At 37.3% G+C, this 16,528-nt stretch overlaps 1 protein-coding gene across 4 annotated transcripts; it reads right to left on the reverse strand.

The window, feature by feature from the left end:
* LOC110042511 (histamine H2 receptor-like) lies at positions 1-15,485 on the reverse strand. Of its 4 annotated transcripts, none has more exons than XM_020747896.2 (2): positions 14,711-15,099; positions 1-2,361 (listed from the first exon to the last, which is right to left on the reverse strand). In XM_020747896.2, exon 2 carries the CDS (start codon positions 2,060-2,062, stop codon positions 956-958), a length of 1,107 nt encoding a protein of 368 aa, XP_020603555.2. In that variant the 5' UTR covers positions 2,063-2,361; positions 14,711-15,099; the 3' UTR covers positions 1-955. The 4 variants fall into 4 exon arrangements, 3 of the variants coding, with proteins under 3 accessions (XP_020603555.2, XP_089129325.1, XP_020603563.2); XM_089273199.1 differs by lacking the exon at positions 14,711-15,099 and adding an exon at positions 8,172-9,592; XM_020747904.2 differs by lacking the exon at positions 14,711-15,099 and adding an exon at positions 6,368-7,041.
* Positions 15,486-16,528: the final 1,043 nt, after the last annotated feature.

Here is a 16,528-nt window from a genome sequence, read left to right on the forward strand (position 1 = left end):
TTTGGAAAATTGCTCATTTTCGCTTTATTCTCTCTATACGCAAATTAATATTTTATAGCTAGACTAGATGACTATATATGTACACTGTAACATTTAATTTACAGTATAAGATAAAGTGCAACTCCAAGAATAATAGGTGTTACGTTACACGGTGAAGATAGGCTGAAAGTTTTCACTCAGTACGACCAACAAAATAAATTCAAATTTATCTCCATCAAGGCCCACTTCCTGAATCCTTGGGCTCAAATTGGTTTCGTGGATCGTGGGTAGGAAATGCACAAAGTAAAATACACTTTTTTATTTTTCTTTGGTGTTACCTCTCCCAAGGCACCAAAACACCTTAGAAAGCTTAGCTTGTGGTCTTTTTTTAAATTTCGTGCACGGTATGTCATGTTAAATGTTTGTTGCCGCTCCGCAACGTAACAGATCTTAAAAATAAAAAAATAAAAAGCACTGACACCAACAACACGCCAACGCAAACACGCGAACGTCCCTGTCTTGAGTCAGTGCTATTTTAAACCCTGCTTTCCGTTTGCTATTTTCTAACAGTCCGCAGACAAAAATATGTGCTCTTTTAGTCCTTAAATTCTTTTCTTTTTTTATCTGACTGCATCATTACTGCAAATGGCTTTGTCTTAGAGCTGTATCTGAAAGTGCTGTTTTCGTTTTGAAGGAATTACTTTCAAAATACTTCTCACTTTTTGACATAAAAGTCGTCTCTTTCCGAGTGCTTCCATTAGTCAATCAAAACCATTTCAATGGCTAAAATTGTAAGTACTATGTACTGTCTAAACTGCTCTAAAAACGTCTAGTTTGGGAGCTTGAGAGGAAATGCATCCTCTGCCTCTAAATAATATTTTAAATATGATTAGTTCAATTGAGTTCCGACGTTCGAAGATGACTTAAGGACTTAATTGTTATTGCCTTCGTTTTCACCATCACCTACCCCAAAGACCTAGATGGTGGTAATGCTTATTTCTGGTCCTCGAGTAGATACCCTTTTGAAAGAACTGGGCCCGTGTCGCAGGCCGTTGGAAATCAAAGTATCATCGACTGTAGTCGAAGGCAGTGGTCTTAACATTCGTTCGTTACCATCACCGTCTCTAGAACGGTTGCGGCATAGATTTTTCGAGTTGCAATAAAGTTTCTTAAAAGCCAAGCGAAAGTCCCTGTTCATTCCAGTGTAGATCCAAGGGTTCGCACACGATAGCACGTAAGGAAGAAAGACAATGACTCCTTGAACCGCAAGTGGAATTTCCTCGAATGTAAAAGCTTCGATGAGAGTAACAACAAGAAACGGACTCCAGCAGATGACAAACAGGCTCACAATGACTGCAAGCATTTTGGTGATCTTTAGTTCTTTGAAGAAGCGCTTTTTCCGCTCAAACGACTGCCTCCTTTTTGGATCGCAGCAAGAGTCTACGTCAAGTCTAGTTGACTGCATCTTGGAAATCTGGTTGATGGCCGCCCTGCAGATGGAGATGTAGGAAAATGACATGATAATGAGAGGAATACAAAACAGGGCCAAGAACAAAAAGATGACATATCCGTGAGTGACCTTGAGGTCCTCGTGGAACTGTAGAAAGGAGATTCCAGCGATGATAAATGAGAATCCCCAAACCATGGCGATGGACTGTTTGGCACGGCGTGGTGTCACCACGGTCTTGTACCTTAAAGGCCGGCTGATGGCGCAGTAACGGTCAATGGAAACCAATGTGGCGTTGACGATGGATGCTGTGCAGCAGAAAGGATCAATCCATTTGGTGCACAAGTCCAGAACCAGATGATCATTTTCATTGTCGATGGGAATAAGCGCGCTGATGAGCCACACAGGCATCGCCAGAAGAGCTACAGCTAAATCCGCCGAAGCAAGAGACACGATAAAGTAATTTGTCACCGTCCGCAACTCTCGGAATGTGTAAACAGCCATAAATACGAAGCCATTACCGGCAACAGTGGCAACAATGAGCAACAAGACGAAAACAAGAAATGGAATCTCGCCCTCAGACTCGACGTCATTGTAGAATGGGTCGAATGACAGGTTGCTTAGGTTAGCTTGCATGGTTCATATGGCTCTAGACGTTGCGTTTTGATGACCACTGCTGTATTTTAGCAGGAAAATTGGCTTGTTTATCAAACGTCGTTTTAGTTTATCTACTGGTTAGTTACCTTGATAAAGTAACAGCGGCCTCATCCGAATAGATTGCTCTCGCAGAGGCACTCGTACGTTGAGTTGAAGAAAGCGTTTATTCACTGAAGAGTGTAGGTGAGTGTTGAAAGAATGCGAGCACCCGAAGTCCGTTTTTCTTTACAACACAGTCCAGTTGGAGCTTCGACTTCTCGTTGCTCTATGCAAAAAGCCTGTTGGTAACAAAAGTTAAGGATAATAAATTAAATCTTCTTCTATCTCTACAGCAAACCAGTTTCAATCCCTCTTAACAGCACATAATAACTGGTGAGCCCTTAAGGTGAAGTCTCTTGCTAGTGCCCACTAATCCGTGTTTATGAAGACCGTGACAATGAATCCTCAATTTATATGTTTTAAGAATTTTTTTCAAGCAATCACCACGCACATTTCCGACAACGTATAGAGCTCATTGAAATTCCACGTTTACAAAATTTGCATACAAAATGAAGATTTTGCCTCGGCTTGGAAAATTACTTCCTAACAAAACAATATCAAACCCCCCCAACTTTCGGCTTTGCTCTGTAAACAAGAAGCGGCCGCCTTGTCGTTTATCATAACGACTAAAGATACCAAGAAAATGTCTTTTTAATATGAAAAAGGTAACAATGAAACATCGTCAGCCATTTTAATAAATTTCTTCCCGGTTTCCGTTTATATCTGGATCGAAATATTGTCAGCTTCAGGCGAACATATTTCAATGGACTTTCTGAATATTATCGAGAACCCATTAGTTGTGTTGTTGTTATTGAAACTACAAATGGCACCTGCAATAAAAAAGGACAAATTTCAACCATGCCTTTTTTTAAATAACGCACTAGAAAATTATCAAAAATTGTTATTTCCGCCAAATTGCAATCTTTTGTTGCTGCCAAATTTAATTTTAGGAGTCGACAGTGAATTTTATTGCACCTCTTTATTAGAATTAAATCACAAGCTAACACAAAGCTTATTTGTCTTGTAAGTAACACTATATTTACGCAACATACTTTCTAATTTGAGACACAAAAGAGGGAAAATGTGCTACCAGCCATGCCTCAGCGTTAGCCGTAGTTTAATTAACTGCATGTTTGCTACAAATGGAAAGTGTCTCCTGCACGAAACGGTAAGTTTAAACAACAAATTAAATGTAGGAAGTATTTTACTAACATTTCTTTGTGCGTTTGTGTCAGTAGAAAATTTCAAATCAATAATGCTTTGTGAATAACTTTTATAAGTAAATTTTTTCTTTTTTGAGTTATTTTACCTCTTGTTTGCGTAGGAACGTCTTTTGGCAAAGATTCCATTTACAGCAGAAGAATAAATTTCTCGCGATAATTCGAGAACATCGAACCAACGCCCTTACCATCCTAACTCATTTGAATTTATATCAGTATTCAGCGCAAATAGTTTAAAATGCCAAGAGTTGAAGAACGCATGAAAAAACTTATGATGTGCAGCCTTGGTTTGTCAGGTCCCATGAAAATTGATCTCCTAGTTTCTTAATGAACTTTTCACAGCAGAAGATAGTGTACCCTGTAGAGCTGCCTGTTTCCCCAAATTAGTCACACGTAGCTTGACTAGAAATTTCTTAAACAATCGTTTCACATGTATTTGGAAGAGAGCAGATTTAATAAAGTTTTGCTCTGTTCATGTGAGAGAGCTTGTGGGGCCTGCAACAGATCGCTGACTTAGAAGATCTGTACTGTCATGAATTGAAAAATGATTTTATCAATACTTTTGATAATTCTAATCTTAGGGTACAGAATTTTGAACTTAAAATTCAACACTGAAAATAAAAGAAAAACGTTTGAACAAACCTCGTTTTTCGTCAAAGCCAGCTATGGAGTCTGACTGAGTTTACCACGAACCTGATTTGAAACCACAGTTTAATTAAACGGATCCTACGTCCATATGTCTAAGCGGGGCACCTATTGCATCAAACAAAACAAATAAAGTGCGGTGTTTTTCTTCTGGTTTAACAGATTACTAACCAAGATCAATTGATTAAGTCATTGAATGTCCCTGGGAGATCGGTTTTTGGACTGACCGCACTAAAAACACATCAACTGAAAGCAGGTGATCGTCGCTTACATAACCACGCTGAAATACATTTCAGCTACAAAATAATGGACTCGACGAGTAAATCATGGTTGTGTAAAAATGGCCTTATCTATGTCACGGAAGATCTAAGCTTTTGCAAAAGCCACTAGAAACGTTCATTTGGTCTAACTCCGTAGTAAAATCGACCGCGTTTGCGTTATTTCTGAGTACTACTTCACGTCTAGAAAGCACCTCACTTTCATTGCTGCCTGTCGTGAAAATTGCATCTCCTCTTAAAGCAATTGTGCTATAAAACAGCTGTAACGATTTTAGACTATTCCAAGACTATTCCATTATTTGGCGAGCTTGTGATAAAAGTACCTCAGACTTCTTAAAAAAAGCAGAAAAGCATAATTCGCTTCACTCAGTTAAATGTAGACGGTACTGAATGCGATTTGGCTACACATGGAGCTACACTATGCCATCAAGTGACTGTATGATCAATAATTGGTCCAAATTCCGGGAGCAATCGTGTGGGACATAAAATCAATCGTATCACGTACATAACAACGAACCACACCAGGGCCACCATGTCCAATTATCTTGAGGGAATGCGAAAGTATATAGAATTGAACGAGGGCCGCCATTAGAGCTAGCACTAGTCCAATGAGCCACTGGCTTACAAATCACCCTAATGTGGTGAGGTTTACCAGGTTTATCCATTCATAGGCTTTTTTCCTACGGGATGTTTGAGTGAAAGTAAAAGAATGTCGTCTATCATTCTGCAATTTCTGAATACTGTTGCAGACACGTGTGCATTTTAAGTACCTATTTTTGGTAGAATAGTCAACCACACTCTACTCACTGAGAATGCACCAAGAGTTCCCCAACCCATAAAAAAAGTTACGAGGCAACGTGTTCGTGATCAATCGCATCCGGCCTGATCTGTGACGCCCCGCAATTTAAATCTCATACTAAGTAATAACAAAGTCGTCTATTACTAAGTAATAAATTACTTTTCAGTAATCAAAATACAAGTGTCTACCCCAGTCTCTTGGAACTCGACATGATATCATTTCAATCAGCTAAACTGACGCGTGCTTCCGATTGATATGACACAATCACGGCTAAGTTTAGGCTCCGTCAATATGATTTTAATAATTATGCAAGCTGTTGTCCGCCTTGCTTACGAACTGACCTTTGAACGAGCGAGTTCTTGGGCGTTCCAAAAATACCGTACTGGCACACGCAAATTAACATTAAGTCATGCCACATGTATGAGAACGCATCCAATAGCCCAATTTCGATATATTAAAATTCAGCCTAAAACAATAGACCTCAGCGCGAGGCTCCGGGGAATAAGCCCCACAAATTCTGTAGTTATTCCCCGGAGCCTCGTGCTTAGACGTAATGTTTTAGGCTGAATTTTAATATATCGAAATTGGTCTATTCTGATATTTTCGTTTTTGGTTCCAGACTTCCTTGACGCATACTAGGACTTAGACCAAGACTCTTCAACTTCGAAATTGAAATGCTCCCAAACTTCATTGCACAGAATTTACAAAAAAAGCAATGAGCACCAGATGAACAATGATGAATGATCGCATTCTTGGGTTTCTTCCACTTACTCAAAAGTAAGCTTGGAAGCAACTTGTACAGCATGAAAACCATACCATGTGAAAGTAAAGTGACTCGTTAGCAATCTTCTGAATGGTCGCATACTAGAGTGTTATTCCTGGGACAACTCAGCCACGTTACGTAAGGGGAGTCTTCGACCTGAGGTCCAAAAGATCTAATCCTTTACTGTTCGTGTACCATCTTAGTATGAAAGGTAACCCTTTCGTGTACCTTCAATACAAAGAGGTACTAATTTCCCATAACTAAAGAAGTCACACTATGTCCCTTTTCTATACTATTGCATCGGTTGAACCCTTGATGAATCAGCTGTTGAGTGCGTCTGTTGGACATTTGGTAAGGTCTTAAATAACAGTTTTCCCTTCCTCTTGTGAAAGCGCTTATCCCTTCTCTTTTACCACACCTCCAGCCTGAAAAAGGTACCCGGGTGCAGCCTCCCCGTGTAGTCAATTAGAGGAGGTACCCCCTAGCGGCATTTATCCATCGACTTGTACAATGTAATAAACAGCACCACATTGGATTTACTTCTCATCAGTTTTTCACAGCAAACAGCCGTGGCTCTTGGCCACCTCTCGGCCATTTTGTCGTTGTAAAATTCCCGACGTGTTTCCCTCTGAGGTCAATTCTACGGTCAGTAGTTTCACGCATTCAATAACGTCAGTGGCGTCACTAAAGCGCCCACGGTACCACCAAAGGCTATTTTTGGACAAGATGTTGAAAGTAGCGGGGGGGAAAAAAATCAATTTTGACCGCAGCAACAACAACAACAGCAATTCAGGAATCACTGCATTTTCTGCATACCCTGCCTTGCAAAGGAAGAAAATGCTTCAATTTTAGCAAACCCAGAACAGTGAGACAATCAGCACTGGATGCATTGGGTTTAGGTGATACCCTCATCTCCTCATGTAGCAAAGTTGTTCGCCACATTGATCCCGGAGTTGAAAGCTGTACGATTATCTTTAATACCCTCCGAAAAAGTTTCCGACGGAATAATACTTTTCAGCCCTCTGATAACAACTTAGAACAATTATCTGTTTAAGCAGCGAAAAATTACAACCCAAAAAATATGTTTTTGGTGCAATCCTAGACGGGGATCCCACAAGCAATTAATTACTTCAGTCATTTCCCGACCTATAAAACAAAGGTGTTAGGCATTGAGAAAAGGCTGTGTTAAATCTGAATCAAAAATAGCCCTACGCTAAAATTAAGTCCATATCATAGCGCGGGTTTCAGTAGCAATAGATTTACTAATCTCTTATCGAGAAGAACAAGACATCAGGTCTTTTTATACATAGTCGACACATGTAAAATAATTCCGAAACGATATAAAAACTGTCAAATCGTGGTAATCGGATTATTGATTAATCTTTGTTGGTTAATAACTCTTTTTAGGCTTTAATTTCACAACTGCCTAAGTTGTGTGCATAACTGCGATGGTCAATCATATCTTCTTAATAACCCTTTTTCTTTGGCATGACGTCTACTTTCCAAGCGTTACAATGGCAGATGACATTTTCTTCCCTAGCCTAATCTGAAATAACATTTTGCCGACTTATTTCCTTTACAAACTGTACTTGGAATTGTTGTTTGCCAACCCCGAGTCCACTTATTCTCCAACAATTGATGCCAACAATTGGTGCTCGTTTATCTTCGATTCATATCGGTCCGATGTCGAGTGACAACACAATCAACAAGAATCACTGTGCTAATTGCAAACTTGCTGGCGTCCCTATAACGGAATTCAAACTTCCTGATAAACGGAGATACGAAGAAACGACAAAAAAATCTGTTTTAACTTACACCAAAATAGCTAAAAAGTCCTTCTTAAAATACTTCAAATTGATAAGGTTTCGAGATACCGCCAAAATCAACTTTATCCTACCACCAAAATGTCTCTCAAATTCTACTGCTAAGTATATTCACCAAACCGAAACCCCACTCGTAAATATTAAGTGTAGTAGGTTGATAGCAGCCATTTCGCCAAAGCCCCTAGGACTGAAGAACGACGACTGAAATTTTACAAAGGAAATAGTACAATAAACATTCCCAAAGTTAAACTATCGACCTCGTCCGAAACATTTACTCTAAAAATGACCCAACCCAAGAGTTTTAAAATAACAGCGAATGTTGAAGAATTTTACGCAGAAATGTTTCTAGTCATCGGTCTTATCTTACCAAATCGATTTCTTTTTCCCGTAACATTTGATTGTGATTTTATCTTAATTTTCCCCGTACTATTTGATTGTGATATTATATAAACCCTCTGCGTGAACTATAACTTATGTATCTCCTCAACCACACGCAAAAATGTTAGTTAGCATGTACTTACATTGAGATTTCCCTAAGTTGACGACTGGAACGTGCCAAGACTGCTATTGTCATTTGATTTGTGGAAACAAGTTATCACGAACATGTTCTCACATTCTGACCTATTGTGACCAATCTATCAACAAGAAAAGTCTCGAAAGATGACGAAAATGTATTGCAAGATTTCAACGCTTTACATCGCATGCTAAAAGGGCACTGGCAAGCAGTGAACTCTGATATAACATTACATATAATACCCTTTTCCGATGAAATACCCTCTCATGACATTTTTTTCCCTCTCTATCCAGATTATAAGACATTTTTTGACGACATTTTTTTCTGGAACTTTAACAGAATCTTACGTGCTCACACGTTTCAACTCGTTTCAACACCTTTCGTCCACAGAGGTTGAAGGAATGCTGAAGTTTTTTCATGAAGCCCCTAGAGATTGTGGATCTTCCTCTTTTACTGCTTTTTGTTTAGCAAGTCACGTTTTACCTTTTTTATCACATTTAATCGTTAGTATTTTCCTTTAGACCGTCCTCTTTATTTCTTTTCACGCAAGTATACGTAATGGGTCGAATAACACCACTAAGTTCCTTCGATTGGTTTCGTTTCCGGCTCAATATAAGACAGTTTTTCAGATATTCGAGCATTTTTCCTTCTTTGACGACCATCTTCACGGATTATACAGATTTTTGGCAACAGTTCGGCAAAACAGTGACTAGGCATAACAAAACCCTGTGTTATCACAAGACCTGTTTCATAAAACCCTCCGCATAGTTTTGCGTATTCAGCTGCGATTTTTCTCCAGAAATATTTCACTTAAATTGTCTAAAATCTCAGTGCTGCGGAATTTATATACACCATTTCATGTCGGACCAACGTAATCTTCTAATCATCAGCTATTGCATTTCTCTCGCAATCATTACCAACATCCTTCTCTCCCCACCTGACCCCGAACTCCTCAGAATTCCAGTAGCCAAAAAATTGCCCCTTTGAAAATAGTTGCATGATACCTCCCCGTCCCAAAAGATTGCTTATGGGTCTAGGTATTACAGAAATATAATGTCTTCCAATGTCAAGTCTTGGACGTGAAGTTTGGTATCTCGTTCATTCTCGCTTCATTTCCTTCGTCGACTCAACGATAACAATTGCTAGTAGTTTGCAAGTTTTTAGTTCTAAAACCTTCATTTCAAAAGAACTTGGGGAAAGCGAATCCATACCCCAGTGTTTGTGTTTTTAAATGCTCGACTCAAACAACCAACTTTGAGAGTAGCTACTCAGTTTTAAACCAAAAAAAAGTTGTACTTACTTTAGGCACGCGCTTTTTTTCAGTTGATTTCAAGTCATGATGACATGAAAGATTTATCTTTTCTCCATTTATACTGAAGAAAATGTTAAATCTCAAACGGGCTTAATTCAACAGACCTCAGTAAACAAATAAAATTCAGACTACCTGTAAAAAATCTCGAAAAAAAGAAAAGCTGTTTTCAGTTATGACGGGCAAATAACTTGTGTAGATAACAAACGCAATAGAATAGTTTACATTGCCATATTTTACCTATTCTGATGGTAATCCCAGATCACGGAAATTAAGGTTGTTGTCTGGTTCTTTCAATTGGATTTTACATGAGTATGCCTTCATAAACACACTTTTTCATTACTTTCCAAGTTAATTGATATAGTTTTCCTGTGTTAAAATCTTAAGTCAATACAGCTGGAAAATTGGTTAGTGGATTATCCGATACTCTAAAAGGATTGTTTTACTCTGTATTAGGAATGCTCTTGTTTTGATTAAAACTCTAAAAGATTCTTAAAGATACTCCCACGACCCAATTACCGCTATGCCTCTTCGGTTAATAAAGAAAAAAGACACATGCGTCGATCAGGTCAATTATACATCATCAAAACTAACAAATTGTTAGTAATGGAGACATTTTTCTACTAAGAAGTAAGACATTCTAGCACGAATTTTTGTTCGATGATTTCAGGTTGTTGATTAGTGATAATTTGCCGTGGTGACATATTTTCTCTAGGGAGATTATTTTTTTGGATTCCAATAGGTCATATAAGACTCAAAATAACGCAGTTAAAAAACTAATAACACACAACATTGAAGTGTTGAAAGCTGTAACATCATAAATGATTGTTCCTTGTGGTCGACTGCTTGTTTTCAGTTTGCTAAGAAAGCGAATTTGAAATGAAAATTGCAATTGATCTACTGTTTGTCAAATTTGAAGAAGTCCTTATAGGGTGGAGACAGATAAAGGGAATGAGGAAGAACGAGAAACAAAGTTTATCTCCCTTGAGAATTTCTACAGTGTCTACACTTTAAAATCTAAATTAAAACCAGTCGGCTACGGGAAAGTAATAGTGAAAAGAAGTGTCCTAGATAAATTTCGATTACAATTTACTTTAATTATCGTTCAGTGGGTTTTTAGACGAAAGCGGTTAAAGCGTATTACATTATAATTTTGGGAGGATATCGGTTATAACATCTTTCACTGTGAGGTATCGTATTTTTGCGGGATCTCTGTGTTGTTGGGAAATGCCATTAAAACTACAAACCACACTGCCTTACGAGAGTCATGTTTTAAACGAGAGGTGTAGCGGACCTTTCAACATCGTTGCTAGACGATATAGTTTTAATTTTTTGTCTGTTTATTTCATTCATTTATTTGCGTACTTACTAAATTACTGTTTCACTCATTTGTTTGGTTGATTTGTTTGTTTCTCTACTTTTTCATAAAACTCGTCTTAATACTTCAAACTTTCAAACTGTGTCAAAATTTTACTCTTTTACTCTTTACTCACGTAGGTGGTCTTCAAAAGCCGCAGTTTTACTGATTCCTTCACGTTCTTTCAATTTCGTACTCCATCTTGTTTTACGATTGATAAATTCAGGTCAAATGTTTTTCAAAAGAACCAACATTATCCAACGCCACTGACTCTAGAGAAAGACGTTCTATCTTTTACACGTAACGACTGTGTTTAAGTAAATCAGCAAAAGTAAGCAAATCTGGAAGTCGTAATGCTTCACGTCGCCATTGGTGTGAATCAAGGAAATTCAGGTCTGTTAACTTGTGAGAGAATTCACACCTTGTCACATATAATATCAGAGTAACACCAAACCAATAAAGTGCTCTCCAGTCAAATGCGTCATCGATATTCTCGCATGAATAATTTCATGAGATCTCTTAGCAGGTTTGTGTTAATAAAAAGATAAGTGATTTTTCTTCTAGGGGTCATTTTATTTCGAGAAAATCTTGTTTAGTAACAAGGATAATCAATAAGTACTTATTTTTCATGGCCAGGGAAGTAGAGGGAAACCTGGATACAAATTAAGGTCGCAGTACGAAACCAAAGTATGCGAATCAAGGTGCAATGATTGAGAGAACGGAGAGAAAATACGTTTATATCTTTTTAATAAAGTTCTTTTTTGTCTGGATAAGACTGAGCTATGAGTTTCTATTTTATCTTGCCGCCAATTGAAAATTGGATTTCGTTTTCATGAAACGTTTTAAGAGGTTTTTTCTTTTCCACTTTACCGAATTAAAAGCTTTAGTGTATTAGGGCGTAGGGCGGTGCGCTTTAGGTGGGATCGCTATAGAGTCGCAAATTTCGAGAGACCTTTAGAAAATAGAAAATTTCTGTTCACGAAATAAGTTTGTTTCCTTTTTTAAAAAAAAAACAACAACAGCAACAATTCACATAAATTTGCCACTTGCTTGTGCTTCTATATTTTTGACTAACAAAAATAATGTTTGGAAAAATAGAAAAACGATCTCTGGTTAAAAATTTGTTAAAACGAGCTGTCGACTACCAGTCTGTAGTCTTTAACGAGTAATAGATAGAAAGCGCGAACGTTAAATTATATACTGAGAAAAGTGTGAAAAAACAAAATTATAATAAGAAACAATAGAAATGCTTGTGTGCTTGTGTGCAATGTTGGAAGAAAGAAAATATTAGAAACACAAAAACCTTTAAAAAAGGTTCCAACATTGCTTCACATGCCTAGTTGAACGACCATTCCATCGACTTTGACAATGCACGCGTGATTGACAAGGGAAATTTCCGTGTTAGAAAAACTTTGGAATCCTGGCACACAGCAGTTACGAACCATGCTGACAATAATGCGAAACAATTACCAAGACAATATTCAATTTTATTTTGAACCTCACATTAGCATTTTTTAACTCGCACACAAGCATTTCTATTTAAAGACTACAGACTGGTAGTCGAAAGCTCGTTTTAACAAATTTTTAACCATGATGTCGTTCATGGTTGCCATATTCCCTCACTTTCAGTCTTAGACTTTGAGCTTTAAAATCATCTTAGAATTCTGTTAAAGACTGCTATCAATCTTTCTTTTCTATTGCAATTCAATCTTTCGTTGTCTCGGATTGAAGAAGCCTATGAATCTGAAAATCTATCTATGTCTGATAATGTACATGGGAGGTAATACACCGTTTCCAGGCTTAACGACTTAGCATATTTCTTACATGAAAAATGACCCTGAATATTCAAGTGGATGTGTTTTATACAATCACTGGCATTCACCTCATATCAGACTTCAAAACCGTTTTACCTACCGTTCAGCTTTATCGATCTCTATGTCCGAATTACCCAAGTGCGAGATGAAACTGAAAGACAATGCCTGGCATCCGTTCACTAAATGCATTTAGCGGGATCAGGTGGTTTGCGGCGATGGGAGGAGCTTGGGTGGGTTTATAAAATCCGCATTTTCTTTAGCCCTCTTGGGCGCACGCAATTGTGCAAATAATGAGAGAATTAAGACAAGAGAAGTATAAAGTAATGTTTTTTGATAGAAGAATTGTTAAAATTACATCTGAATTTGCTAATGAATCGCAGTTGTCTTTACATTTCGGAAGTCGGTGGATAACAAATTCAGCTTAATGAATGCTTAAAATTATCTGCATTTAACAGGCTTGGCATTTTATCAAAACATAACAGATTACGTAAATTGACTTGAAAGATGTTTTCAACTTGTCAAGGGAACTTTTGTCCGCTTTCCTTGCCTTGCGATTTATTATCCCATACCTCTATAAATAAATAAAAAAACACATTGATATTGTCTCTTCTACGTATCTTGTAAAATAAACCAAAGCGAACACTTCTGTAGTCTCGGAAGGTTTTATGCTTTGATTAAGTTTATTCCGTGCAGACTCTAAATACTCCTTAATCCGCAAAACACGTTATCGACTTTTTGGAGGTCTACACTAAATGTATGGCGTCTAGAATATCACTGATAACAGTTTTTTTTTTTCGCTGTGCTTTTATCAGTATTTTGGTGGATCATGTTATTTACCTAGGTCAATAACCAAGTAGGCCGAGAGAATGATCTTCAATACGTACTTCCAACTTTTATCCGAAGATTAAGATTAAATTATAAATAAAAATCTCCATATGCCAGAATATAATTTATCAACAGAGCCTGTCTTAAATGAAAACCCCAATAGATCTGATTTTCCGGTAATTTTGTAACAGAAAAGCAAAGAGAGATTTTCATATTGCTGCAATGAGCGTATCCCGCAAGTCATATTCTAATATTCATGAAAGGAGGTGAAATAAGTCTATTTCAAAACTTTAAATTTCTTGATGAAGGGCTGAATGGGTCTCGCACATGATTATGACTCGATTACGACGGAAATGAAAACATAACTCGGTGAATTTTCGCCTTGTAAAATCACAATATAGAAAATCAATTTCTCAGAAAATATGAGTTTTGAATTCACCATGCGATGTAATATTCCAAGTTTTTTCGCCTTGGAGTGCAATAAACAATAACAATGACATGCTCTCGCGAAACACACTTCAAACTTTCAGTCAGTTATGAATAAATTAGTACTTTCGCCAGTCTTGTTTAGGGTGAAAATAGAAGCGAAATTGAATAGCCCGAAGCGTTTTGTCAACAAGTACAAAACAAAGCCAACCTAGTTTTAATTTTTTTGAAATTTCTCATTTCCTGAATTTCGGTAGGGGTTACTTGATACATCGTGCGAGAAGTCTTAAACTTATCAAAGTTATCATACGGCTAATCTGACCACAGCAAGCTTCGTAAGTGAGCACATTTTCCCTTAATTAGAAGTGACAGCGAAAAATACATTGCCTTCGTCAATGAGAAGATCTGTTGAGGCGACATATGGAGAGGAAAAGAATCACGGCCGGTTCATTATCTTCTAGCAATTCCACTATTTGTTTCCCATTTAGCTCGCTGATCAAGGCAAATCAGTTAAAGAACTTACTTATTTATTTATCTATTTCTCCGAGTCTTTCTTTCAGCTTTCGCCTAACATTGAAGAAGCACTATATTTCGTTGTGAAAAATAAGGACCACTCAAACGTGAAGACACGGCTTCAAATTGGTCCTTGCGCACGAAACGAAAATAGCACGGATAAGTCTCGGACGACTTGAAATAACATGTGCGCTCTTTGGAGTAGAGTTCCACTTCTCGGACTAATCGTGACCGAAAAATGTATGCCCTAAATTTTGGATACTGTAGATATCAGTCCAGTAACTTAAAAATCGAAAACATACCTTATTGCCAGCTGTATCCTTGAAGTTTTTTTCTGCGAAAAAGCTGCCTGGTATAATATTCCGACCACCTCAGGTGTGATACACAAGTACTGCAAGGTCTTAATCCGACCTGCTTTTATGCCAAATTGATAAATACTTAGAATAAATTATGCCCGATGCCTCATCAAGCTAAGGTAGATAAGAGTTGTCATTAGCATGCAATTACTAAATTCTATTGATGTTTTACTTTGAATAAATAAGCGCATTGACAAAAGGTTATTATCGGCTGCTGGATGGAGAATTTTATGACTCGCACGAAACTCCATTCGAAAATAAAAAGACATATTCATTGCGCAAATGGTTTCCAAAATTGAACGGAAATTACAACAAACTCTTTAGTTCATTTTTAAACCAAATTTCGTTAATATTTTATGAAATTTTATTAGGCAAGGAATTCATATTTCGGTTACGTACAATAGTCGTGATTACTGGTCAAAAATTTAAAAATACTTAAATTATTTTCAAGCCAGCTAGATTATAGTATATCGTAGGGCACATACAACATAATCGTTCATTTTTCAGGGCAAAGTTTGAACGAAAACGAGTTGACGAACATAGATTCGATTAAAGTGGACAAAAAGACCCGAAATCAGATTTCAAATCAGGTTAAAATTTCCGAATCACACATCCGTGAACCTCCATGTGTGTATTTAAAGATTCAAAATCGTCATTGAAATCGGCATTCACGCCAAAAACCCTTTCAAAACAGGGCTTTCGTCGGCTTCTCTCCGTCGTATGCAAATTTATGGAAAAGTTTGAGTGTTATTCCATATACAAAATCTGCTCTACCAGAGGGCTTAACTGGATTAAAAATGTTGAAAACTAACGAAATAAATTGCGTCGACTGGGAATCTAACGACGCACTGTTTTTGAATTTAATCTTTTTGATTTCATTTACCTTTTTACCCGTAAGACTTACGTAACATATTTATCATCGTAATTTAGTTTAATTTTCTTGTCTTATCTATCTTCGCACGATCCGCAAACGTTTCGGTTCCCCTTTCTAGCTATAGAATCGTGCGCGGCAAAATGATTTCCAGTGGGAAAACGTGTTATGCTTCGTAAAAATGTCATATATAAAGTACTTAACTGAAAATTATTTTTATATCGGTTTCGTGCGGTTTCTAGACGAAATTACAAACGAAAAAAAGGATTTCTTTCTTAACGCGTGGGAAGCAACGACTGTCGAATGAGCTTCAACGTGAAAGCGTCAATTTACACGTCTATTGGAGCGGGGCATTAATGGCTTTATTCTCCTTTCGGTTTTAATTTATAATAAATTGTTTCCGAAGATAAGCAAACCAGCATATACTGCCGCAATTTCGCCTTTCAACGAGGACCACTTTTTGTTTTGACGCACAATTTGTTCGCCACGTATCAGATTGGTATCTTATGCGAAAGTGTGCCTCGGTCATTTCGTTGGAATCGGATGCCATTACTTCTTTCGTTTTGACAATTTAGGTTAAAAGCAAAAATATTTCGATGGAGTATTTTCATTGTCGTCTATCATCTGTTACATAAGTCTGCAAAATACAATAACACACTATCGTGGGTGCTTATAACATCGCTTTTTTCGAAAACGCGTTGATTTTTGTTTATTTGTCGGGCAAATGATATGATGTTTCGCAATAAAATACGGACTACATTTACATTTATTTCAGCCATCTCATCTCCCTCATTAAATGTTGTTGCTTCAAAATCTTAATAAACGAGTATTTTTCTTAATATTTTACTTAAAAAATTGCTGCGGAAATTATCTCCGCCAAAAGTGATCGTGAA

The sequence above is a fragment of the Orbicella faveolata genome, unplaced genomic scaffold, assembly GCF_042242905.1.
Source record: "Orbicella faveolata isolate gen_17 unplaced genomic scaffold, um_ofav_v1 contig_35, whole genome shotgun sequence".
In the NCBI taxonomy this organism is placed as follows: Eukaryota; Metazoa; Cnidaria; class Anthozoa; order Scleractinia; family Merulinidae; genus Orbicella; species Orbicella faveolata.